This window comes from Mastomys coucha, unplaced genomic scaffold, assembly GCF_008632895.1.
Source record: "Mastomys coucha isolate ucsf_1 unplaced genomic scaffold, UCSF_Mcou_1 pScaffold5, whole genome shotgun sequence".
Taxonomy (NCBI): domain Eukaryota; kingdom Metazoa; phylum Chordata; class Mammalia; order Rodentia; family Muridae; genus Mastomys; species Mastomys coucha.
In genome coordinates, this window is record NW_022196911.1 from 63,993,328 (window position 1) to 64,019,281 (window position 25,954).

At 46.9% G+C, this 25,954-nt stretch overlaps 1 protein-coding gene across 1 annotated transcript in view; it reads left to right on the forward strand.

The window, feature by feature from the left end:
* Positions 1 to 25,954, forward strand: part of Myh10 (myosin heavy chain 10) — a 126,830-nt gene that overhangs the window by 82,895 nt on the left and 17,981 nt on the right. The window contains exons 16-28 of the mRNA XM_031353324.1: positions 9,549 to 9,742; positions 9,830 to 9,951; positions 11,572 to 11,641; positions 11,904 to 12,064; positions 12,365 to 12,473; positions 12,574 to 12,705; positions 14,150 to 14,356; positions 16,975 to 17,112; positions 17,506 to 17,629; positions 18,782 to 18,953; positions 20,011 to 20,223; positions 23,747 to 23,891; positions 24,737 to 24,943. Coding sequence (XP_031209184.1) covers positions 9,549 to 9,742; positions 9,830 to 9,951; positions 11,572 to 11,641; positions 11,904 to 12,064; positions 12,365 to 12,473; positions 12,574 to 12,705; positions 14,150 to 14,356; positions 16,975 to 17,112; positions 17,506 to 17,629; positions 18,782 to 18,953; positions 20,011 to 20,223; positions 23,747 to 23,891; positions 24,737 to 24,943 — 1,994 coding nt within the window. The remainder of the gene's footprint in view (positions 1 to 9,548; positions 9,743 to 9,829; positions 9,952 to 11,571; positions 11,642 to 11,903; positions 12,065 to 12,364; positions 12,474 to 12,573; positions 12,706 to 14,149; positions 14,357 to 16,974; positions 17,113 to 17,505; positions 17,630 to 18,781; positions 18,954 to 20,010; positions 20,224 to 23,746; positions 23,892 to 24,736; positions 24,944 to 25,954) is intronic.

The following is a 25,954-nucleotide window of genomic DNA, read 5'->3' on the forward strand; positions in this document are numbered from 1 at the left end:
CACCTTGTGTGGAGAGAGTGCCCCTTAACTCACACAAGTAAATTCTTCACTTGATTACAGAAGTGCTCAGAGGGAATCTCGTGGCCTTGGCACACCCTTTCAATCCTGTCTGTCCATATTTTACCACTCTGGCCATTCGGGCTGCACTACTTGCAGATGTTAGCCCTTCTCCTGCTACAGATGTGGCTTGAGCACTATGGCCACTCTCGTTAGAGTAGGGTGAGAAGTCTCATCTGCCCCAGTCGGTATGACTCTGATCCCCTAGTGATGTCACTGTTTGGATCCTGTCGCTCTTCAGTGCAGGTGGACATCTGGTTAAATATGAGTGGCAGGAGATCTGAGAGGTCACGTGCTCTTGTAGGGCATTGCGCAGGCAGAGAACCAGTCCCAGGCTTGAGGACTGTAGGTTTCACTCACAAGGGTGGTGGCAGGCTCAGATGAGGGAGCCAAAGTAGAGAATGGTCACTTTGCAGGTGTAGATATCTCTTGGGCTAAGAGGAACCTTTTTTATAGAAGAAAAAAAAATGGCCCTGATGAAACAAAATTATTTCCTTTTCTTGCCATTGAAATGCATGAGTTGGCCACAATGGAAAATGTATAATGCTTGCCTACAGCTTGCCAAAGAAAGCACAGTCCCCCTTGAACTGTAGACACTGTTAAAATCCAGCTTGTGTGAGAGTCTCACACAGGTTTCTCAAAGCCCAAACCAAAAGGAGTAAGTGTGTAGATGGCAGCCCTGCCCTAGAGATTCCCAGTGCCCTGCTTTTATTAAAAGCTGATGTTTGGGGATCTTTCCAGTTGCATAGGAATTCATGCCCTTTCTCGTGCCTCTCTATGTAAGCAGCAACAACTAAAGAACGCATGGCTGTGCACCTGAGCCTCCTAGGGCGTTTTCACGAGTAACGGCATGATCAGAGCTTTACAATACCTTAACATTTGCTACAGCAGAACTTGAGTAGTTAACCGATCTTTTAGAAATTTGTATTTGAAGTAAATTATGTTTCCAAAATCTGTACTGGAAATTTTGACAGTAAAGCCCCTGACTTTGCATTTATCATAGTGTTCTAATTCAACTGCTGTCTTGCCCTGATTTACTAACTGCAAGACAGATTACCTAGTACCTCTTTACTCTTAAATATCGTCAATATGGCATGATACTCACACCTGGTGTTGGGAATATGCTCTTTTGATTCAGCTTGAATGTATTATATAAAGAACTTTATCCAAATGCACAGATTCTCGAAACAGTAATTTTTACATAGGCTCTGCCCTGGACCAGCTACTTTGGTAGCCCCATTTCAGAGTTTACTTGTGATGTCAAAATGTCTTTCACACTAACTGAAGTGTTTGTATATCTGCTCTTCTGTCCTGTTTTCACTGTTTCTCTGCCTTAGAGATTCAGAATATTCAGAGAGCTTCTTTCTATGACAGTGTTTCTGGTCTTCATGAGCCGCCAGGTGAATGTATACAGCCTGCAGGGCCTCCAAATCAGAAGGGTCTTAAAGCCACAAGAGAAGATGGAGGGGTGGGGGCTGGCAGGGTGGCCTGGGAGGTGGGGTGTTGTGGGGGTTTCTGGGCTTTCTGTTCGTTTTGCTCACAGGCCTGCATGAACGTCCCATTTCATGCTCTCTTTTATTACTTCCCGGCAAGTGTTTGAGTGCATAACCTATTCAGTCGCTACTGCCAACACATCGCTTGTTATTTTATGCATAGCACTTAGAGCGTTGCATATGGAAAGGTATGTCACTCACTACCTTTCCAACCGTGCCATTTTGATACACGTTAGGATCTGCTCTGCTCGATGACCTCTCTTCCATCCCTGGATCACCTTGTACGGTTTCAACTCCTAAGGAATTCTAAGAAAGAAAAGTGTCTCTCTCTAAATGACTGTATTTTGTGAACAAGTGTTTGTTGACCTCAGGATTGCTGTTCCCACTGTTGTTGCTTTGGTTTAGACATGGGATGTTGTCTGGCTATTGCCTTTTCTTGAACTGAACCTGTCTATGCGCCTTGGTGTGTTCATTTTGCGATTGAGTTACAGTGGAATGTTCTTAGAATTTATACTTTGCTCTTGAAATTGAGCTCCAAAATGTTTAGATTTGTAATCTGTATTCTTAGCCCCATTTTCAGGTATATCCTAGCCTTGGCTAGAGGGTTCCCAAAGTCCAGTATAATAAGAAACTCACCCAGCCTTCCAATTTTTAATGAAATTGTCAAGTAGCAATATTTAAACATAAAGTCACTTTCATCTTATAAAATGTGTGAATTTGGGACCAGGAGAATGCTGAATTCTAAACCCATCTCAGAAGTTGCTTTTTTAAACTGTCACCTGGGCTGTGCTGTGATAATCCACAGCAGGATTCCTGCCTGCAGTTCTAGCAGACACTGAGTAAGCCAACTGCAAGCCCAGAGTGGGAGGAGAGACAGGAATGTGTCAGACAGCCCAGCCCACAGTGAGAACGCCCCAGAACCCTGAAGGAGGAAACATTTAGCCGGATTGTCTGTGACCTTGGGGGGCACTGCAGGGGCTGAGAAAGGCGAGCTGATGCTGTGGTTTAGATTTGGACGGTCTTCTTATGCTTGTGCTCTATTGGAGGTCGCCATTTGGGAAAGGTCAAGGCAAAAGGATCACAAATTTGAGGTCAGCATGGGCTTCGCAGTGAGACTTGGTTTCAAAACAACAGAAAAATTAGCAATTAGTGTTCAGGTCACCTCCCAAAGCAGTGTGCCCTCTCCAAAGGTCTCTGAAAGAAGAGTCAAGGCTGGTTGAGGGACCTCTCATTTCCCTAGCACTTGGCTTTGGGAAGTCTTTCATGAGTAAATAGAGGGAGTTGCTGGAGTGGGTTGCAATTCCACATGCCCAGTTTCCACGAATGGCAACTTCACCCAACTCTGCTCCTGTCAGTCTTGATCTTGTGGGTGTACAGACCAGGCATGAGTTCATGCTGGCAGGGTCCAGGCAGAGCCCCCCCCAGTGACTTCATCTTGGTAAACTAGCAGCTCGCTCATCACATTCCCACCTTAGCACTAAAATGTCCCTGGCTCTGTTGCTCCTGGTTTGTGAAGTAGCCTTTGGTTGAGTTTCTTAATTGAACTGAAGTGGCAAAGGTTGCAAACTCTCTTCTCAGAACCCACCCATCTGCCCACCATGGCCATGTATATAGTCTTTGAATCTGTGACTATTCAGCGGCTTCCTCTCCTCAAAGCCTGTTTGTGGTCTAAGAGAACAAGGGGAAGGTGACAGGCTTAAAGATGGAAAGGTGAGGTAAGGCGCTGTATCTGCAGTGCTCTCCTGGGAGACAATGAAAAAGTCTAGGGACAGATTGTGAGTGGCCGTGACATAGTGACCTGTAAGGAAACACCAGCAGTCCTGCAAGCTGATACAGATGCTGTGTGGTAGCCAAGGCAACATAGACTCTGCCTCAAAAACAAAACAAAAAGCAACAAAACAAAATGTTGTCGTGGTACCGGGAAATATGTTTTCAAGCTTTTAAGGAAAAAAAAATGAAACTGCAATAAAGAAATTTTTGAAAAGCACCATAGAATATATAGGAAAAGGGTGACAGGGATTCCTAGCAGCAAACATGGAGGTCCGGCGGGCTTTGCTATAGCCTGAAGGAATGATCTTCCTGTATATAGTTTAGAAGTCTAGATTTCTGAAGACAAAGTAGATGTGTAGGATGCAAGCACACCGAGCTAGAGAACAGCTCCTCGGAGTTAGTGATGGCTAATGGCAGGGACTGAGTTAGTGCCTCTGGACCGGACCCAGACCAGGCTGGATTCTGATCATCTGCCCTGGCACTGATCTGTCCCACTGTGTTCTTCACACATAGTGCTGTTTGGGCTTTGAGCCCCACATGTGCCAGATTGCAGCTGACTGATCTGAAAAGGTATGAAGAGAGAGAAAAAAAATAACACAAAACGTGGGAAGTGCCAGGAAGCGAGTTTTAATTGCTGGCAGAGACTTCCCCTACCACCTTCAATCATGCATGCAGAGACGCCATCTTGAGATAGAGTAGCAGCTATTAATGTAACTGAGACTAAGACTTGTCATAATTTATGGGGGGAAAGTATTTTAGACGTGTTTAAAACATGACAGAGGATTTCCTGACTCTAAAAGCATCCGTTTCCCCTGTCCCTGTCCAGTGAGGCATTTAAAAAGTCAGATAGAATGGTGCATGCAGACTGTAATCCCAGAGAGATCACAAGGCCAGCCTGAGCTACACAGTGAATGAGACCTCTCAAACACTTTAAAAAGCTTTAAAAAGGAAGTTCCTCATAGAAAAGCACTAGGACGGCAAAACCATGCCCCTGCTGAGTCTGCAGGTGTACCTGGTGGTTACAGCATTTGTTTAATGCCATCTGAGCTTGGGGTTGGTCAGCCTCTGTCTGCTTAAATTATCATTTTCAGGGAATGGGTTTGGTTGTTGTTGTTGTTGTTGCAACATAAGCCATAATGTTTCTTTAGCTTGAGTTTGATCTCCACTAGAAAGTTCAAGAAGCAATATTTCCATACTACACCTGGGCTGACTGACAGTTAACAAGAACATTTACTTGGGTCTTGGGGTCATCAGGAGCGTGGGAGGCACCCTAGCTTTTTGTTTTGTCTGTGGTTGGTTGGTTGGTTGGTTGGAGTTTTTTGTTTGGTTGGTTGATTGGTTTGGTTTTGTTGTGGTTTGGGTTTGGGTTTTTTGGTTTTTGGTTTGGTTTGGTTTGGTTTTGGGTTGGTTGGTTGGTTGGTTGGTTGGTTGGTTGGTTGGTTGGTTGGTTGGTTGGTTGGTTGAGATAGGGTCTCTCTACATAACCCTGGCTATCCTAGAATTCACTATGTAGACCAGGCTGATCTAGTACTTGATGTTTAGGAGGTGCAGTTGCTATGGCTGCATGAATAACAGCTGTCTATTTTGTTGTTTTTGTTTTTTAAATCAAGTCCACATTAACTCACAGCATCCATCCCCAGCTTCGGCTGATAGACAGGCAGTCGGGCTCAACCACCGCCTGTCCCATAAGTTCCAAGCCTCCACTGATAGGCAGGCTGGACCACCACTGTCGCATAAGTCCCAGCATCTACCAGACAGGAAGGGGCCGGGGAACAGTAGCCCCTGTGAGGAGAATGGAGGGAGAGGCATGCCCTGCCTGGTCAGTTCTCTACTAGCGCTGGGATGAGAAGGAGAGCTGTCTCCTTAAATCAGTCAGCCAACCTCTCTGCTTCCTAGAGTTGTCTAAAAATTTCTAACTCTGCTAAAATTATTCTAACAGATTGGCTCTAACTACCAATTCTGTCCTGGCTGTAAATTTGTAATTGTAGGGTACGTATCATAAAGATGTGTTATTTGATGATGGTTCTGGGAATTCATAGCAGGTCAGTATTCCATTGCTGAGAATGCTGCAGGGAACCCGAGGCTTGCCTTGCACCTGCTGGAGGCCCTTGTCAGGAGAATGTAGCACATATGCTCTGCCAGCCCTGCCTGGCGGTTAAAGTGGACAGTCATTAGGTTTCCCACTCTTTGGCTTTTATTAGCCACAATAAATTTCAAATACTTAGCTTAGTAAGCACTAATATTTTTGCCAGACTGAAAAAAAAAAGTCTTTGAAAACATCGTGTTCCTCCTTGCCTCCGAGGTTGTTGTCCACGGGAAGAGCCGGTTAAGGATCCTGGCAAGAGACAACATCACCCTTACAAAAAAACTGGTGCTGGTGGTTTATGGCAAGATAGATGAGAAATCCCATTTTTTGTAATTATGAATATATACCCATCTAATTCCTGACTGTTTAAGTTTATAGGGTAATAAATTGTAGTGCAAAACACTTGCAATCGTTGGCACTGTTGTAGGGAACCGCATTATTATCCAGTGCCCATCACCAGCCCTAACTAGGCGTGGCGAAGGACTGTGCTGTGGCTCGCCGCTGGCTCTTGTGTCTCCGTGTTCAGAATTTCTCCGCTTCTGTTCTCATCGTTTACATTAAAAAAACAAAAGCCCCTTCTAAAATAGACAATTATCTGAGTCATGGCTTTGTTTTTGTTTTTAATGAACTCATACATTTAGTGCTGTGCTCCGGCTCACTTAGTGATTTTCCTGAAGTGTTTCTCTCTTACCCACAAGATAGCTTTTTTTAGCGCTGGGACCCAACTCTGAGTTTTAAATGGTAAATTTTAAAAAGACAAAACAACCTGAAAGTCTAAAGCATTGATTTTTTTAGTAAACCTGAGTCATTTTTAAAACTAATCCAGAGCTATTGAATTGGAAATGAGGCAGATGGTGATGATGTCTTTGATTGATGGGGTTGCACTAAGAGTTAAAGAACCTCCCCACACTAGCCTCCTACAGAGCTTATGCAGTTGGGTCCTTGGACATAATCCTGGCAGCATCCCTCCTTTGTGATAGTGATGATCTGTTCTTTGGTAAACTTTGTTTTCCACCAGCATCTATTTATTAAGTAGCTACCAGGTGCCAGCACCATGCGCTGGCCTGCACTGGTCAGGAAGGCCACAGACGTTATCCTGGCTGGTGGCCAGAGATCACAGTGACCATAGGGACAGCTCCCATGGCCCTGCGAATGGCTGGGGGAGGAAGTATCCTCCAGGGAACGCTAAGTCAAGGAGAGACAATACCTAGAGCAGTGTGTGGTATTTTCTTGGGTTTGCCTGCTGAGATGTAAAGGTCAGAGGGGGGAAAGCCTCTGTGCACTGTGAGCATGGTAGGTGACCAGAGCCTGAAGAGCTCTCAGGAGCATTAGCCATGTGAGCAGCAAGGGCGAGCAGAAAGGATGCATAAGTCCTCGCCTCTTGGAGCTCGCCACAGTCTGGCTGGCTGGAATGCAAAGTTGTATGGGAAAGAGAATACCGGCGGTGAGCCCAGAAGCAGGTTCAGCTACTGCCTCACCGCAAAGCACACCTCCTCATCTCCCATCAGAGGAAAGAGCTGGGGTTTGCTGCAGTTAGTACCTACCACTAAATCACATGCTCACTGGTGGCAGTGTCTCGGACTCTGGCTAAAGTTATGCTAATACTTGGGCACGTGTGACAGGAGAGGATAAGTGGGGTGGGAGGCCAGAGGAAAGACCCATAGGGGAGTGTCAGAATCCCAGTCAGCAGGAAGAGCAGTGTACAGACAGGAATGGGAAGTTGGTGAGCAGCTGAATACAATGCCGTGCTCACACTGGGACGGATGGGGGTAAGGCATGGATGAGTGTTATTCCTGTCTGTCCATTGTCCTCTTTTTCTCTTTTCCAGCCCAGAGTTTTTCCCAGGCCCTCATCTGTTTCAGTTTTCCCCAGGGCAGCTGGCCAGTCCCATAACTTGAACAAGGAGTTAACAATCCACAATTTACCTGTTACCCCAACCTCCCTTAGCAGCAGCCTCCAGCATCCAGCCCAGCCAAGGCAGCTCACTCCACACCTCTCTATTTTACCCATGACCTCATCCAGCAGCCTCTCAGCTCAGCCAGAACCCTAGGAGCAGCCCTCCACACGTCTCCTTTTCATACTTTATTAGTCATGCAAATTAGATCCTTCCCTCAGAATATGCTTAGACTTTTTTTAGTCATCTCATCTGTGATGTCACTCATTCAGGCTGCCTAGCCCTGGGAGCAGGCCTGGGCCTTTCTGCCGTCGTGCTGGCCCAGCTCACCATACATCTCCAGTACTCCTGCTCTGCCCTTGTTCACCTCCTGCCTCTCCATAGTCTTCATGCCCAGAGAGAGATCTCTTACCTGCATTCCCCACTTTGAGATGTAAATATATTTAAAAATAGACTTTGTTCTTTCCCTAACACATGAACTAAGAATGTTAGCAACAGGTATCATCATGAGAGCAGATGCAGCATGGTAAAAGCAGATATAACAGGGACTTGGTAAGAGTTTGTGGAAGGCGGAGGTGCTTTTGTGATGTCCAGCTGGGAGAGAGTACATGGATCCTTGCTAAGGAGGGCTAGGTAGCCAGGCGGATGTAACTTAAACTCATTAATGAAATCACTTGGCTGAGAGCATGTTGGGAGAAAAGAAGAGGGCTAACATCTGTGCTCATTTCTTGCCACATCCTAGAAGGATTTTGCATGAGTGTAGGCCCCGAGAGAGTGCCAAGATAGATGAATAGCGAGAAGAGAGATCATCTTGGATCACAAGACTGAAGGGGCTGGGGGGCCGCTGGGAAGGCTGGGAGTGGGTGGGGCCATTAAGGCCAGAAGTAAAGAGAGTCTAGGAGGCTGCTGTGACAGCAACAGGTAAACATCAGGGTCAAGGAAAACAAGCACAGGTAGCATCCATCACCTTAGCAACAGGTGGGCGATGCTGGGTGGGATAGAAGAGGCGGGCTCGCAGCCAGGTGTTGGAACACTGGAGAGAGAGTTGGGGGAAGGCAACAAGGAGCAAACATGGGAACTGTAGAAAGAAGCAGGGCTCTGGCGATGCAGACAAGAAGTGGATTAATGCAGAGGTGATAGAGGCTCAGCATTTATAGGACAGGAAGAGGTGGTTGGTGCTGGTGAAAGAAACGAGTGAGTCCTCTGTGGTACATGATGGCTGAACTCCAGGGCACTGACTGCAGCTTTGGGGGAGCAGCTTACATGCATGGGCCTGGGAGCCACACAGCTCTTTCTCATCCATCCTCCATTCCAGACCTGCCTCAAGGGTTCTTACTCCTGGGCCAGGAGCTCCTCTTCTGCAGAAACCTCTGGAAGTCAAGAGTCACCTGAAGTCTTGTACATAGAGTCCCTACCCAGGGCCAGATCCCCCAGAGAAATGGGGTGGCTGTCAGGCTTGAGAGTGTCGATAACAGGTCAACTCACATTCTAATTTCTTCAAGAAAGCGCATGGCATCTTATGCAGCAGATATGCTAGTGTCTGCTCTTTTATGATCTCATCATTAGGAGGGCCTGTTGTGTAGATATGTAAAAACACCATTTGCTTTAACAATCTAGGAATGTCTGAGGAGGCTCAGTCAGTGGTTTTCTGAAGAGTCTTTCCCAGTTTGTGGTTTTGCATTCCTTGCACTTTGAGGAGATGGCTGAGGTTCACACATTGCTCAAAATCAGATGATGTAACCTTCCTGCACAGTTCCTCAGGTTCAGATGGCTTTCTCAGTGAAATGTGCTGGCTCAGGGTAACTCTGCTCTGTATACCCTGAGCACATCCACTGAGTGGATCTGTACAGTCACCTACCTTATGAGTATTCATGAGCTGTTTCTTGTGAGTCTTTTCCCAGCATCGGTTGTGTATCAACAATGCCAGCCAGAGATCCTTCCATTTGCCAAGTAATGGCAGATCTCACACAGGCAGAACGTAGCAGATAGTGGGTCCCTGAGCCTAGTGCAGTGGAAGGCACCTACCCCAGTGTGGTAGGTGGGACTTGTAGGCACTGCAAAATCCTGCCATATAAATGTGTGGCTGTAGCTCCTCGGCTTGTGCAGTGTCTGAATGTGCTGACTGCCTTTCCTAGACGGCACCTCCACCATCTGTTCACAAAGCTTATGCTGCTGAACTATCACTGTCTTCCCTTCCCCTCAGTCACATTTGGGTCACAGCGTTCCCTCTCTCTTCTTCCCTCCCCAGTGGACCGAATTGTAGGTCTGGATCAAGTCACTGGTATGACTGAGACAGCTTTTGGCTCTGCATATAAAACCAAGAAGGGCATGTTCCGAACCGTCGGGCAGCTCTACAAAGAGTCTCTCACCAAGCTGATGGCAACCCTCCGAAACACCAACCCCAACTTCGTCCGCTGCATCATCCCAAATCACGAGAAGCGGGTATGTGAGGCCAAGCGCGTGCGCACGCGCTGAGTTGATAAAGCTGGGATGCTGTGATTAAACTAGAAAACTTGTCTGCTTGATTAGGCTGGAAAACTGGATCCACATCTCGTGCTGGATCAGCTTCGCTGTAATGGTGTCCTGGAAGGAATCAGGATCTGTCGCCAGGGATTCCCCAACCGGATAGTTTTCCAGGAGTTCAGACAAAGGTATTGCTAACTTTTACCTTGTTTGTCTGTATATCCAAACATATCTTAGCATGAATGAAAATGCCGATAGGCTAAAGACGCTTTTCCTTTGTTCCCTGCAAAGGGGAGATCCTGATTTTCCTGCTGTACAAAAAAGCAGCTTCCACAAGCCAAAAAACACTCCATCTTCATAACCTGGAAGTTAGCTGTGAAATGAGCTGGACAGCTGGAAACTGAGTGTTCTTTGTTCAACCACATCTACTTGAAATTGTTTTTTAAGACAGGGTTTCACTGTGTAGCCCTAGCTGTCCTGGAACTCACCCTGTATACCAGATTAGCCTTAAACACACAGAGATCTGCCTGCCTCTGCCTCTAGTGTGCTGGGATTAAAGGCAGACACACCATCACCAGGCTTAATATAAAAATAGGTGAATAATGTATATAAAAATACAACTAAATAAAAAGAAATTTAAAATTCTCCAGTAAGGATTCCTGAAAATATTTTAGGATGTTTCCCATCTTTCTTCAGTAAATGAATCTGTATGTGTATAAATTTGTGTGTGTGTGTGTATGTGTGTACAATGACAGACTTTAACAAGAATAGAGAAAGGAAGAGACTAGAAAATGATTAAGGTACAGACAGGAGATGGGGCTTGACAGGTTTGCAGTGGAGACTGACGCACTTGTGGGGAGGGGACGACACTCTAAAGTTGTTAACTCAGTCACTTTTCTCCCTTTTTTTTCCAGAATTCAAATCTCAAAGTATTTCCATTGTTTTTTTTTTTTTTTTTTTTTTTTTTTTCTGGTTTTTCGAGACAGGGTTTCTCTGTATAACCCTGGCTGTCCTGGAACTCACTCAGTAGACCAGGCTGGCCTTGAACTCAGAAATCCACCTGCCTCTGCCTCCCAGGTGCTGGGATTAAAGGCGTGCGCTACCACTGCCCAGCTAAGTATTTCCATTGTTGATCCATAAAATAATTAACGCTCCTAGGTCAAAGCAGGATCCTCGAGGCCTGAGTTGCCTCACCCCTACCCCTCACCCACCTTGGTCTCAGAAGTGTCAGCTCCAGAAGCCGTTGCAGTCCTGGGTGTTGTCAGGAGCCAGCTGTCTAATAGAGAGCCACTTTTTATTGCTGGGGAAAATAGGCACTAGTGTCATCTGGAACACCAAGTTATAATGGCTGCCTTTCTGCTGCAGATGTCCTAACTGAGGTGTGACTGTGTACACGGAGGTACCACACTTAAGCACACAATTCTGAGTATGAGTACACCCAGGATGTGCCCTGCTGATGTCACCCTCTTATCTTCTGGGGTTCCAAAGAGAAGCTCATGGACATTGCTCTTGCAGCCTTTTCTGTTACCTAATAAATGCTTCCCAGCTAACTGGCTGGAAATACAAAGAGCCAAATGATTTCATCTTCAAGATGTGACTTTTTGTGGGAAATGAATGAAGGAAAATGCAAGGTTTTCAATACCAGTTCTGAATCTTCTCTGCTAGATCTCTAAGCCTGTGCTTTGATCTGAGAGAGTCTAAGTAGGAACTGGACTTGCAAAGGGCCTGGGGTTATCACTTGCCCATCCATTGCTCTGTTCTCAATTTGTGTACTCCAATTCATGATGTCTGCGTTTTTCTTTCTCCAGATATGAGATCCTAACTCCCAATGCTATTCCTAAAGGCTTCATGGATGGCAAACAGGCCTGTGAGCGAATGGTAAGATTTCTTCTTTTATTGTTGTTTTTCTGTTTTTTGAGAGGCTCTCTATTACGTAGCCCTTTCTGCTCTGGAACTCCCAGAGATCCGCCTGGCACTGCCTCTGCCTCCCAAGTGCTGGAATTTAAAGTCATGCTCTACTACATCTGGATTCTTTTATTATTTTTATTATTATTATTATCATCATCATCATCATCATTATCATTATTATCATTATTATTATTTTCCTATAGCAAAAATAAACAGACTTCTTCTCTTTTAGATCCGAGCTTTAGAACTGGACCCAAACCTGTATAGAATTGGACAGAGCAAGATATTTTTCCGAGCTGGGGTCTTGGCGCACTTAGAAGAAGAGAGAGATTTAAAAATCACTGATATCATCATCTTTTTCCAAGCTGTATGCAGAGGTTACCTAGCCAGAAAGTAAGTGGACGCAGGATTGCAGCATCCCTGACGCAGTTTGGGGCTGGGCATTGTATATGGACCATGGATGCAAGAGGGCATGAGATTGACAGGCTCTAGCCGTGTGGATGATGCATTCCCACAGGAGCAGCATTTAGATGAACAGATGCACATCCCAAACAACACAGAGGGCCAAGAAGTGAAACAAAAGGGTTAGAGTTTCAGCTGAGGTCCTGGGGAGGCCATGCCCCAGGGAGCTTTGCTGTAAGACAGTCGTCCTGTGAACACCCCTGAAGGTGTGCTCTCCTTACTATTCCTCAGGGCCTTTGCCAAGAAACAGCAACAACTAAGTGCCTTAAAGGTCTTGCAGCGGAACTGTGCGGCGTACCTGAAGCTGAGACACTGGCAGTGGTGGCGCGTCTTTACAAAGGTGGGTGGGGCCGGGGTCCTCCTAAAAACCTTTCTGCATGGCACCTGGATCAGCAGGAGAGGTGCAGAGCGGTAATGATGAACGGTTTGCCTTGTCACAGGTGAAGCCTCTCCTCCAAGTGACCCGCCAGGAGGAAGAACTCCAGGCCAAAGATGAGGAGCTGCTGAAGGTGAAAGAGAAGCAGACAAAAGTGGAAGGGGAGCTTGAGGAGATGGAGCGGAAGCACCAGCAGGTGTGTGCACCCCCTCTGCACGCAGTGTCCCGACATACTGTGTACTGTCATGTGTTCATTATGAGTAGCCACACCCCCTGCCTCATTGTGTTACAGGGGAGGGTTTTCTCTCATTTTCACAGTGTGTTTTCACTGCAGAATTGATCGATACATTGGGCCTTAGGGTTTAGATTTATGTAAATTAAAATCAACCTCAACTCCTGCCCCTCTCCTTTTCCGATCTTTGGACACACAGCAGATCCTGTTTGCTATGAAGCTTGTGTTTAATCTTGTGTAAAGTGAGGTTCCTGGTGCTGTCTGCTCGTGCCTGCTTGTAAGATAGAAATGTAAAGGGCCACATGGCCGAGCAGGCCCCATTCCAGCTTCTCTAGCAACAGGGATCTTGCCCCGCTGCAGGCACTTGCTCAGAAACTCTTATGGGCGACAGCAACAGTCTCAGTGTCGAAGGCAAGAATATCATTTGGTATGTGATAGGCACTGGTAGTTCCCAAGAACTTTGGTTTTAGTGTTTTGATTTGTTTTTTCAGTGGAGCCTTACTTTGTAGCCTAGGCTAGTCTCAAACTCGTGGCAGTCCTCTTGCTTCAGCCTCCCATGTACTGGGATTACAGGCATGAGCCACCATACCTGGAACCTTTAGAACATTTTAACAGTTCCCTCTCCTACTTATCGGTCCCTTCATAACATAATGGACAAACTATAATTCTTAAAGTGGTAAGAACTTAGTATTTATTATTCAAGATAACTTAGGGCAATAGAAACAACCAAAAATATTTCCTGTCATTTATTTTATACACACACACACACACAATTGAAATTTCTGTGAGATATGTTGTGTTTGTTTGTTTTATTTGTTTGTTTGTTTGAGGTAGACTTTCTCAGTGTACCCTTGGCTGGCCTGGATCTTGCTATGTAGCCCAGGCTGGCCTGGTACTCACTGAGATTGTGCCTGTGTGTTCCATGTTTTTAACTTGCTGTGTCTGAGGCAGTGGCACTGACTGCTGAAACCATGGTCAGTGTCAGTCTCTGTTCTGTGTGCACCTTGGGCAAGTGACATCCCTGTGATGTGTGCACCCTGGGTGAGAGACATCCCTGTGGTATGTGCGCCCTGGGTGAGTGACATCCCTGTGATTTGTGCACCCTGGAAGAGTGACATTCTTGTGGTGTGTGCACCCTGGGCGAGTAACATCCCTGTGGTGTGTGCATCCTGGGTAAGTGACATTCCTGTGGTGTGTGCACCCTGAGTGAGTGACATCCCTGTGGTGTGTGCACCCTGAGTGAGTGACATCCCTGTGGTGTGAGCACCCTGAGTGAGTGACATCCCTGTGGTGTGTGCACCCTGAGTGAGTGACATCCCTGTGGTGTGTGCACCCTGAGTGAGTGACGTCCCTGTGGTGTGTGCACCCTGTGCAAGTGACCACACCACACTCTGAATTGTGCTTTCAGCTTCTAGAAGAGAAGAATATCCTGGCAGAACAACTGCAAGCCGAGACTGAACTCTTTGCCGAAGCAGAAGAGATGAGAGCAAGACTTGCTGCCAAAAAGCAGGAACTGGAGGAGATTCTCCATGACCTCGAGTCCAGGGTAGAGGAGGAGGAAGAGCGAAACCAGATCCTGCAGAATGAGAAGAAGAAGATGCAAGCGCACATTCAGGTGCCTGCCAGAGTTCTTAGCGCTCTCTTCTGGATCTGTTGAGCACATGGTTCCCTGTGTTTATGAGAATAGGTCCTTGTACCACTCATTCATTTGAACCATAGATTTAACTGGTTTTTTGCAAACATGGGTTTATTAGTTAAATAGGAATCCTTTGCATTCCAGTGTGTCATCTTCCAATGTGAAGACACCAAGGTCAGAATCCACCCAAGGTCTGAGCATTCCATGGAGCTTAGGTGTTTCTTTATGTCATTATAATTCTTGCACTCACCCCAGTGATTACATGGGCATCTCCTACCTGGCTTGGTTCATAAGAAATGTGCATCATGGGAACAGTTAACCCCAGCCTGGTACCTTAGCACACTGCCATATAGAGTGTATCCATTCAGAGCTACCTTAGCATTCTTTTAAATCTTAGTTGGGGGCTGGGGCGCAGGTGCCACGTGACCTATGGAGCTCTGAGGATGACTAGAGCCAGTTCTCTCCTTCCTCCTTGCCATGGGGCCTGGGGACTAAGCTGGGGTCGTAAGGCTTGTGCAACAAATGCTTTGCCTGCAGAGCCATCTCTCAGCCTTGATGCTTATGTTTTAATACATTTTTGTATGTGTGTGCCGTGCTGCAAAGGTCAGAGGACAACTTATAGGAGCTAAGTCTTCCCCAGGTGTGGGTCCAGGTAACATCAGGCTTGGCAGCAGGCATCTCTGTCCCTGAACCATCTTCCTGGCCCTCTCCCTCCCTATTTTTATACTATTCTAACTACTGTCTATGAGATGCTTGCACTTCTTTACTTAGAGACTAGTGTTTCCTTAAACATAAATACGTCCTGCACCACAGGTAGCTTCCTGCTTTCTTTTTCATGGTGTGAGGTCCATGTTCTCCTAACTAAAGGCAGGCTGCTGCGTCACTTCTGTAATTTATTATCTCCTTTATGACTGGAAGTTCATTCCAGTGCAACCTGAAATTACTAGGTAGGCATTAGGCTTTTTTTTTTTCCCCTCTTGTGGGATATCAGGTTCCTAACTGACTACACGGCCCTGAGAACGGAGTTTGGACCCTTGTGTGGTTTATTTTGTTGTTTTCCTCTGCCTCTGAGACTTTGGGTGATTTCTGATCACCTTTTTTTTTTTTTTTTTAAGATTTATTTATTTATTATATGTAAGTACACTGTAGCTGTCTTCAGACACACCAGAAGAGGGCGTCAGATCTCATTACGGATGGTTGTGAGCCACCATGTGGTTGCTGGGATTTGAACTCATGACCTTCTGAAGAGCAGTCGGTGCTCTTCCCCACTGAGCCATCTCACCAGCCCCTCTGATCACCTTTTTTAACTAGAACTGTCTTTACATTTGGTTTTGATGATAAGTTTCTGGTTTTAGCATTAATATTATCATAAAAAACCTAGAACATAGAAGAGTACGTAGAGGACCTCTGCCCTGGCCCCTTCCTACTCCGATCACTTTTTGAGAATTGTTTGAAACAGCGTACAGATTTGTTTAGTCATTGAAATTATACTAACACATTGCTGTGCGCTTGCCGCCTTGTGAATGTGCAGAGCAGGAGTACAGTTGGCAAAATCCAGGCAGTAAGAGAAGACAGACTGACCGAGAGATCAGAGGCTTTAAAGGCCTCGCAGCCATAGTGGTCACAGCCTGTGAGACTTAGAGAGTCTCATCCAAGTACACGCGTTTCTTAAAGCGCCTTTCATTTTTATTGGGAGATGTAGCCAGAAGGCTTTTCAGATGAAAAAGCATGTTTGGGATTTGCTTTAGGATAAGCCAAAAGAAAAAGGAAGAAGACAGGTCTTGAGGTGACCCGTTACATACACTTCAAGTGGCGGTGAGGGTCACCGTGCCCGCTGAGATGTGCTTGCAGCTTTTCTAATAGAGGTCACCTTTACACCTCACAAGATTCTGAAATTAACCATAAGTAAAACCTTTAAGCAGAGTTACTATAGGATTAACAAGTACAACCATGTCCACTGTTGCACATTTAGTATCATATAAATACTACAGGATGTGAATAAAGATAAACACGACAGAGTAGAATGTGTTGGTGCCTAGAGTTCTGCTCAGTTCTACAACACACCTCGGGTAACAGGTGCACTTGCACTAGGCAGCGTGTTTGATGCAGTGCTGCTGTCCCAGTTATTTCCTGTGTTGCTGATTATTATTGTACAATGTGAACTTCAATTACATGTTATAGCTCCTCACAAATGTACCAAAGCCTCTTGCAGCATGCTCATAGTTTCATGGTATTATGTGTTTGGCTTGGTCTGGCGGTGTTAACATAGCCGAGGCTGGCCTGCAACTCACAGCCTCTCTTATGTCAGCGTCCTGAGCGCTGGAGTGACAGCCATTGCTGCCACCCAGCTCACTGTGTGATTTTTTTTTTTTTTAAATCCAAATCACCCTGACTATTTCCTTCAGTTGTGTTTGACAGCGTTTGCAGAGCTTGCCATGTTGGACTGACCCAGTTTAAACTTAACCCTGTGAAGATCCACATATCTATCTCCTACATGCAAATACAATACACGCAAGCCATTTTTATTGTGTGCTCTTGCTGTGCAGCTGAATCTGGTGGAGAACCTGGAGACATTGACGTAAGCTTTTTTTCACCAGGACCTAGAAGAACAACTGGATGAGGAGGAGGGGGCCCGGCAAAAGCTTCAGCTGGAGAAGGTGACAGCAGAGGCTAAAATCAAGAAGATGGAAGAAGAGGTTCTGCTTCTCGAAGACCAGAATTCCAAATTTATCAAAGTAAGTCCCTTTCCATAGGGCACCACTGTCAACCACTGTCAGGATACAGAAGAGAGCTAACACACTCACTGAATATGGCTCCGTGCGAGGGAGAGAAAGTGCTGGAGAAAATTTCAGTTGCATTTACTTTCTCTGTAAAGGAGTTCTTAAAGACAGGCTCTACTTAGCCAAATGGACTTACAACCTTTTCCAGTCTATCCCATCTACGCCACTTGTAGTGCATCTGGTATTCAGGCTCTGAGCTCAAGGCAGGTAGCAGGCAGCCACCTGAAGAGCGCCCAGCTACCCTGGGAGAACACCATCCCCTAAGACCCCAGTTACCCACTTTTCTCACATCAGAAAAACCCAAAGTTGCATTTCTTTTCTGAAATAGTTTTTTTTTTTTCTACTTAGGAAAAGAAACTCATGGAAGATCGAATTGCTGAGTGTTCCTCTCAGCTGGCTGAAGAGGAAGAAAAGGCAAAAAACTTGGCCAAAATCAGGAATAAGCAAGAAGTGATGATCTCGGACTTAGAAGGTTGGTGTCAGCGCGGAGACTCTAGTGTGTTGTGCCTGAGTCAGAACAGTCAAGCCAGCCCAGCGACTGCTTAGATAAGGAGTTCTGTTAACAATGATCCTCACAGGTCTCACGCTTTGGTATTTGGTGAAATGGAATTCCAATAGGTTCCTTTGTTCTTTTTAACTTGCCTTTAATGGACGTTCTGGGCATTGGATCTAAACACTGAGGAAGTGCCTGGGTGACACCTCACAAAGGGATTGGCCATTGGCAGAGCCTAGTGGGACAGAGATAAAACTGGGGAGAGGCAGCGTCAGCAACTCTGGCTGACGTAATGTCACAATCAAGATGGCCAAAGACAGGACAGAAGCTGTGAGGTCGGATGACATCCTTGATCGTGAAGCTAGCGAGTATTGTCTGTACGGGCCCCTGCAGAGGTGTGCCCACCAGCTTCCTTATGCATATGTTTACAATGGGAAACATGGGCTTATGTCTTTAAAAAAATACTTGGGGTTGGGAAGGATTTTTTGGGGCTTTGTTTGTTTGTTTGTTTGGTGGGGGTTGTATGTTTTTGGTTTTGGCTGATGTAGATAAAAGATGGAATGTCAGCATAAACTTATTTTCATCAACTTCCTTGTTACCCTCTGGGTCCTCTGCTAAAGAGGTGCCCATGAGGTGGATGTGCCCATCCTGAGACATGCTCTTAGCAGAAGGGCTCCTGTCAAAGAATCCAGGGCTCATGGGTCACATGCTTCAGCAAAACACAGGAACAGAAGTGGCACCAGCCTTTATCAGTGGAGACCTGTGGCCTCTGCCTGCTCCTCGGTCTGCTCTCCCCTGTGCTACTTGGGGCTACAGGGCTAGCCTAGGGCTAGGCAGTGATCTTCCCATTAGCTTCCTTCCCAGTTCCGGGCACAGCGATAGTGTGACAGCTCCAGATCATCTTGGCTCTTAGCAGAGTGAACTCGCTTTCCAAAAGCAGGGACAGCTTTAGACAAGACCCCATTTCTCCTTCAAGTCCTATCCATCTACTCATTCCTCTCATCGCCATTCCATCCTGGTGGCTCTCAGATGACCAGTCACTCAACTCAGGGTTATCAGAGCCGTGACCACACCCACTTACTGCGTGTGTTCAACAGTGTGGTGAAGGGCTGCTCCTGCCTTGCCTTACAGAACGCTTGAAGAAGGAGGAGAAAACTCGGCAGGAACTGGAAAAGGCCAAACGGAAACTGGACGGGGAAACAACCGATCTGCAGGACCAGATCGCTGAGCTGCAGGCGCAGGTCGATGAGCTCAAAGTCCAGTTGACCAAGAAGGAGGAGGAGCTCCAGGGGGCGCTGGCCAGGTCTGCAGCCCGGGGAGGCAGCTGGATGTGCAGGCCTACGGTCCTGCACCGTGCCTGTGTCTGGAGCATAGGAAAGCCCCAGGGAACAAGATGCTGTTTCCTTGATGTTGGTTATGACATGCGTTCATAAAAAACCCAGCAGCACACAAGTAGTGTCAGAGCGCTGAGGACTCACAAGATTGTCGATGCTTACACTTGCAAGTGATTGTCACATCTCAAGATCCTGGGAGGCTCACACCAGAGAACAAACCACTTTACCCTACAAGATGTTTCCTTTCTGTATGTTACAGATTAGTTTCAGTGTGTTTTGGGACTTTAGAGGAAATAACATTTCAGAAATATTTCCTCTTACTCCATAATCTGATATTTAGTCTAAAGCCATTTGGAATATTGAGACCATTTATTTCTCTCTAATCTATCATTTTACTTTTAAAGAGTTAACTACCTGGCTCCATGGTCTCGGAGTTTAATTTATAACATGTTCTAATTGAGAACAACTTGTAACGGAGCAGAGCTGTAACACAGCTGGTAGTACTTGCCTATTGTGCACAAACTCCCAGCTCTGATCCCAGCACTATAGAAGACTGAGTGTAGATCTGCGTGCCTATAATCCCAGAAGGTAGGGACAGGGGGATGAAAAGTCCACAGCCACCCCCAGCTCCATGAGTCCATCTGGATACTTTCTAGCATGGAAACAGGCTTCTCACTTGTGTGATCCTATCAGAAAGTCCTGTCGACATTTAAACCTAGCATGTAAGTTCAAAGATGTGCCAAAAAACGGAGAAAATGAAGGTGTGGAAGTTGCAGGTCTTTGCCTACACACAGGTCTGTTCCAGCTGGTGGGATCACCCACTCAGCAGTGTTCTGACCACAACATTTCATCGCAGAGGACGTTTTAAAGTAGAGAAACACTCCCACTTTGACTTGCAGAGCTAGTCTGGGGCCTTCCAAGGTCATTTACCTGCACCCAGCAGCACCTGGGAAGGGATGTTGTTAGGCAGGAGACAGCCCATCCACACACCGTCCTCAGTGTCTCTGTACCTGGATCTTTTGACAGAGGAGATGATGAGACGCTACACAAGAATAATGCACTTAAAGTTGCACGGGAGCTGCAGGCCCAAATTGCTGAGCTCCAGGAAGACTTTGAGTCTGAAAAGGCTTCAAGGAACAAGGCTGAGAAGCAAAAACGGGACTTGAGTGAGGAGCTGGAAGCTCTGAAGACAGAGCTGGAGGACACCCTAGATACCACAGCAGCTCAGCAAGAACTCCGGTGAGTTGGGGCCTCTGCCATACTGGGCTTTCCATCCCACTCCATACTGGAGCCATTCCAATCGATAGCCTGCTTCCTCCTGGAAGGATGGCAGGACAATTGGTGATGAAGTGAGTAGCTGTAGTTAGTGACCGGCCACACAGCAGACTGAGATGTGAGACATGGTAGAAGCTGAAGTCAGGAGGGAACAAGAGGCAGGACCAGAGGGAAAGACAGGGTAAACACAGAAAGAAGCAATGGAGCGGCAGAACAGTAGCCTTGAACTCTGAAGTGAAGCAGATGAGGAGGAGTGGTACAAATGGGTGCAAAGCCTGGACAGACAGCTCAGACAGAGTGCTTGCTAAGTATGTAGTAGGCCTTGGGTTCAATCCCAATACTTAAAAAAAAAAAAAAAAAGAGTGAGCACAGGCCTCAGGCATGGGTATGTGTGTACTACATAGTATACTACCCAACAGCCAGGCAGGGGCTGTACCCACAAGCATAGGTAGGCATAGCCTGAGAAGGTTCATAGGTAGGAACCTATAGCTATAGAAAGTCACAACTCACAGACTAGGCAGGGCCACTGGTAATGTACATGTCATCTGTGAGGCCACTGGGACATCGTCCACTTTGCCGACCTTGCCTCCTGCTTGCCACTGTTCCCTCCATGTGAATCTAGACAGAAGGGAACCCACACTGCCTAGGCTAGTGACTGAGCTTGTTGTGCAAGTGTGCACAGCATGCACACACATACATGCCTGGCAGACACAGGCATGTCTAGGATATGGATGATGGACAAGCCACCATTGCCCCAGTGGGAGGCTACACTGTCAGATTAAAGTAGACAGACGGGATCATTTTTTGGATTCAGGAATCAGGAGAGAAGTGTGCATGGCACCGAGTACCCAGAAGGGAGGATTAGTATTCCGAAAGCCAGTCTTCACTCTCCCCACACCGACCCCCTCTCCAGGCAGATCAGGATGTGACATCTGGATCTACTCATTGACCAGGAAGCAGGCCCTAGGCAGAATGACAGATCTGTGTCTAGATAGCAGCAGGCTGCAGAGAACAGTGAGCCCAGGGCAGAGAGAGGCCGGGTTTCAGGAGCACTCAGCAAAGGCACGAGCAGCCAGCACAGCGTACCTCCCAGGGTTTGAGCCTTTGTGCATTAGCGTTTTAAGTTCTAGCCTGCTTTTCAAAGCTTCTACTTTACACAAATCTAACTAAATTTGCAGAAGTATCCACTCTCAAAAGGTCTTTTGTATTTTTATATTTTTAATGAGGGTTGAGATATGTGCCCATGTGTGCAGATGCCTGAAGAACTAAATGCTCAGATCTCCTGAAGCTGGAATTACAAGAGGCCAGAAGGAGGCATCAGCGCTCCCTGCAACTGGACTGACAGGCAGTTGTGAGCCACCTGATGGGTGTGCTGGGAACCGAACCCAGGAATCCAAAAGAGCAGAATAGACTCTTAAGTTCTGAGTGGATTTCTAGCTCCTCAGATGGGCCTTTGACCACATCTCTATTTCTTCCCGCTCAAACTCTTACAAAGATAAAGCTGTACTGAGTGTGGTTGCTCACGCCTGTAACTCTAAGTACTTGGGTGACTGAGACAGAAGGGTTGCCAGAAGTTCGAAGCAAGCCTGGGCTACAGAGGAATTCTGTGTTAAAAACTTGAAATGGTGTGTACACATTTGCCAAAACCCAACATGTGCTTGGTAGTGGCACACACTAGGCATGGCTTAGGCTCTCCTCAAACCTATGTGTGTGGTGTGTTCTTACCAAGGCTGATTAGAGAGAGTACATACCCAACCTTGTCCACTAGTTTTTCCTTGATTGTGTGAATTGTGATCATGTTGGTTTCTCTTCTTTGCTAAGAGTCCCTGTGACTTTGGGATTCACACCCCAAAAGGAACCAGGAACAAACTGAAAAGACAATGAGCTGTTAGCAGGGGCCTGGCCACCAGCTATGTTGAAGTAATCTTGATGGAGCAAGGGCAGGCCAGACCAAGTGTCTGAGCCAGCAGCATTTGCAGCTGAAGTGGGCTTCTGTGACTCTTCTGTCTAGACTGCACCTAACCACAAAGCTGGCAGCTGCATCAGCCCTTTCGTGGCTGTGACCTCTGCCCTCTCTCTCAGCTGAGAATAGGGAGAGAACCATGTGAGTTTCACATCTGTGGTGGGAACAAGCAAAAGAAACTTATCCTAAGTGCTGCCATTTTGTTTTCAGACTCCATTTTAGTCACAGGGTGAAACAGTTTCCAGCCCTAAGGGACCTGGGGACTTCCCCATAGCTGAACAGCTTCTGTTACTCATCTTCTATTCCAGAACATAAAGACTCCCTTTCTCATCCTTTGCTCCCCAAAACATGAGCACTTGATTACAGTAAGTTTTTGTCATCCATATCGACCTGGTGTTTTGAGTTGTGTTGGGTGGAGGTCCCCCTAAACATGTAAAAACAGACAGCAAGTCTTCGGATAGGCCCTTCAAGGTGACTGTGGGGCTTGTGGCAATCCAGACATGGTAATGGAGGACTTTGCAGGAGTGGGGTTCACCTTACTGGTTTCAGTGGACAAGGAGGTGGTAGTCAGAGGGCCTGCCACAGGCAAGAGCTCTACCACAGAGCTACATTGCAACTTCTGGTTTCTGTCTGTGCCAAGCTGTGCGCTTGAACCTGATGCTCAGGTTGATGGATCTAAAATCTGGCTTATCACATGTGGGAGCTGAATTCACTTCTGGTTAGTAAAATAACTGGGTTGTTCATGTTGCTCCTATATGTCATGGATATAATACTAGTGATCTTCATGATGTATGTGCAACTCTGTGGCCCCTCAGCTTCACTCTGAGCGTTCATATCCTGTGATCTTTTTATCTGCTGTGTCCAGTACCAGGCACTGACACCAAGACCTTTTCTAGAGAGATGTGACCCTTCAACCTGCATGTCTTCCATCTCCCAAGCTCCATCAAGAAAAGGCTGAAGGACAGTCATTAGTGACTTGTAATTGCTTTTCAGGGGTGACGAAAAAGAGGCTTGCTTATGGTGTGGGACACCTTTGCTGCTACAAGCCTTGTGGGATTTACCTCAGGGAGTTGGCTAGACCAAGGAATCTTGGAGTTGGCATCATGTGTTAAGCAGACTGCATAGAAGAACTAGATGACCTTTATGGCTATCACAGTGAGTCCTGGTCGTAGGTCAGTGTATGGCTATCACAGTGAATCCTGGTCGTAGGTCAGTGTATGGCTATCACAGTGAATCCTGGTCGTAGGTCAGTGTATGGCTATCACAGTGAGTCCTGGTTGTAGGTCAGTGTATGGCTATCACAGTGAATCCTGGTCGTAAGTCAGTGTGGAGGGCCGTTGCACTGCTTCTAGAAGGATGTCTGATGCCACAGCGATGACCATGTCCACTTACTAGGAAAAGCATGGCTGGTGTTTGTCAAAGAACTTCCTATAAGGTTTACCAAGCACAAATAGCACATAAAATGGTTTTTAATTTCATTGCTTAGCCAGTTCTGATCTTTATACTTTAAAAAAATGTCTCTAGCACAAAACGTGAGCAGGAAGTGGCAGAGCTGAAGAAGGCTCTTGAGGATGAAACTAAGAACCACGAAGCTCAGATCCAGGACATGAGACAGAGGCACGCCACAGCACTGGAAGAGCTCTCTGAGCAACTGGAACAGGCTAAGAGGGTGAGGGCCCTGCCTGGGGCCGTGTCCCAGAGACCCCTACCCCAAGACAGACCTACTCGCTGTTCCATCTGGCCACACTAGCTTGCTCCCAGCCTTTGTGGAGCAGTGCTAGGCCTCAGCTGAGGCCAGGAGCCACAGACCACTGTCAGCCCTTCCTGCCCTTCCACACCTCACTCCTCACCCCGCTGTGCTCTTCTCAGTGTCCTGGCCTCCAGAGTGGGCCGCCTTCCTCCTCCCTCCCCACAGACTTCCTTGCCTTCCTGCCATTTTGCCTCTGTCCACCTCTTTCTCTTTTCTACTCAGCTCCAGGTCACCCTTCTCTATACAGGTGTCAGCATGTTAGTGAGGGTCAGGCTCTGCTGTTGAGTACTCTGAGAGCCCTGCCTTAAGCACTGTCATTTAAAAGATAAGGAAACTGAGGCTCAGCACGTAAGCTCAGGCCTCCTAGTTAGTAAGTGGAAAGACAGATTAAAGCCAAGTTTCATGGGCATGGAGCCCTGGGTAGCCTCATCGTAACCTCAGCCCATGGCTCGGAGAAACCCAGCCTCTGTTCCAGACTCAGTAAGTTTGGAAAAATGTTTCTAACAACTTGCTACCATAGTTTCTTCCCTTTGCCCTATATGGACAAGAAGAATTACATGGTTCAATGAGTTCTCAGTCCATAGTTAGTGCTCCAACAACTCACAAGGTGTTACACCCAGAACACAGTGGATGTGTGCAGGCATTCCTCCAGCACATGGTATTGTAGGCTCACTGTGTTTCCACAGAATTCTGCAGACAAAAATAGTGCTTTTTATGGAGTGTTGTGAGACGGCTGCTGATGAACTCCTCCCTCCCTCTCCTAGTTCAAAGCCAACCTGGAGAAGAACAAACAGGGCCTGGAGACAGACAACAAGGAGCTGGCGTGTGAGGTGAAGGTGCTGCAGCAGGTGAAGGCAGAGTCAGAGCACAAGAGGAAGAAGCTGGATGCCCAGGTCCAGGAGCTCCACGCCAAGGTGTCCGAGGGTGACAGGCTCAGGGTGGAGCTGGCCGAGAAAGCAAACAAGCTACAGGTATGGGCTCTGGCGTGTTCTCTTACATACCTGGAAAGTGTTATCACGATTAAATATGGCAGCTCGTGAGTGTGAGTGTGTGTGTGTGTGTGTGTGTGTGTGTGTGTGTGTTTAAGATAAACATCCCTTTAAAGAATAAGATGCGTGAGTTCAGACCTGGTCGGTGGGGCTGTAACTGAGTGCTTTTTACCTTCTCCTTAGTCCAGTAAACACAAGAGCACTCGAGACTGGCTGTATACAGAAGTGTTGAAAGTATTCCATTGGCACAGGTTCTTTTTCCTAGTTTGGTTGTCATATATTGTAAACCATAAAACTAAATACCGTGAGACCCCTAAAATCAGTGTCTTTCTCACTTTTCCTAGAGAAACGAAGCCGTGCATGGGCTTGGCTTTAAAGCTGCTCACTGTAGGAATGTGAGCAAAAGCTCTGGATCAGAGACACCTTCAGTGTCTAGTAACTGACTCCGGTGCAGCCAGTGAAGTGACTTCCCAGAGGAGTCTGTTAGGAAGAGGTGTTTGTGCTGCTGCCCCACTGCACAACGTACAGAGGCAGGTTGTCGCTGAGGTTTGAGGCCTTCCTGTGGCTCAGCAGTCTGTTCTAGTGAGGGAGCACGGGACAGGCAAGGAAGCTGGAGCGAGCAGACTCTGGTGGCCAGCTGGGGAACCTCCAGCACAGTCCCACAGCAGGTACCCAGTTTCTCCAGCAGGGTGAGGAGAGGGTATCAAGTGTCACCCTTCAGGGATTCTGTCAGACACTCAGCAAAGTAGGCTGTTGCTAAGAGGTGGGTCCTGGAGGCCCTCTGCCTGGGAAGGACAGCGGGTGCTCGGCACAGGCCACCTGGTTTGTCAAGATAGTCTAGGCACAGTGGACCTAGGGAATTGTAAGACCCCCGTGTGAAATCCAACATTCTGAATCTAGCCAGGGATGTCAGAAGCAAGCTTTTTAAGCAGAGCAGCCTCTGGGCCTGCTATGTCCAAAATATCCCTGTGTGTCGGGGGGGGGGGGGGGGGG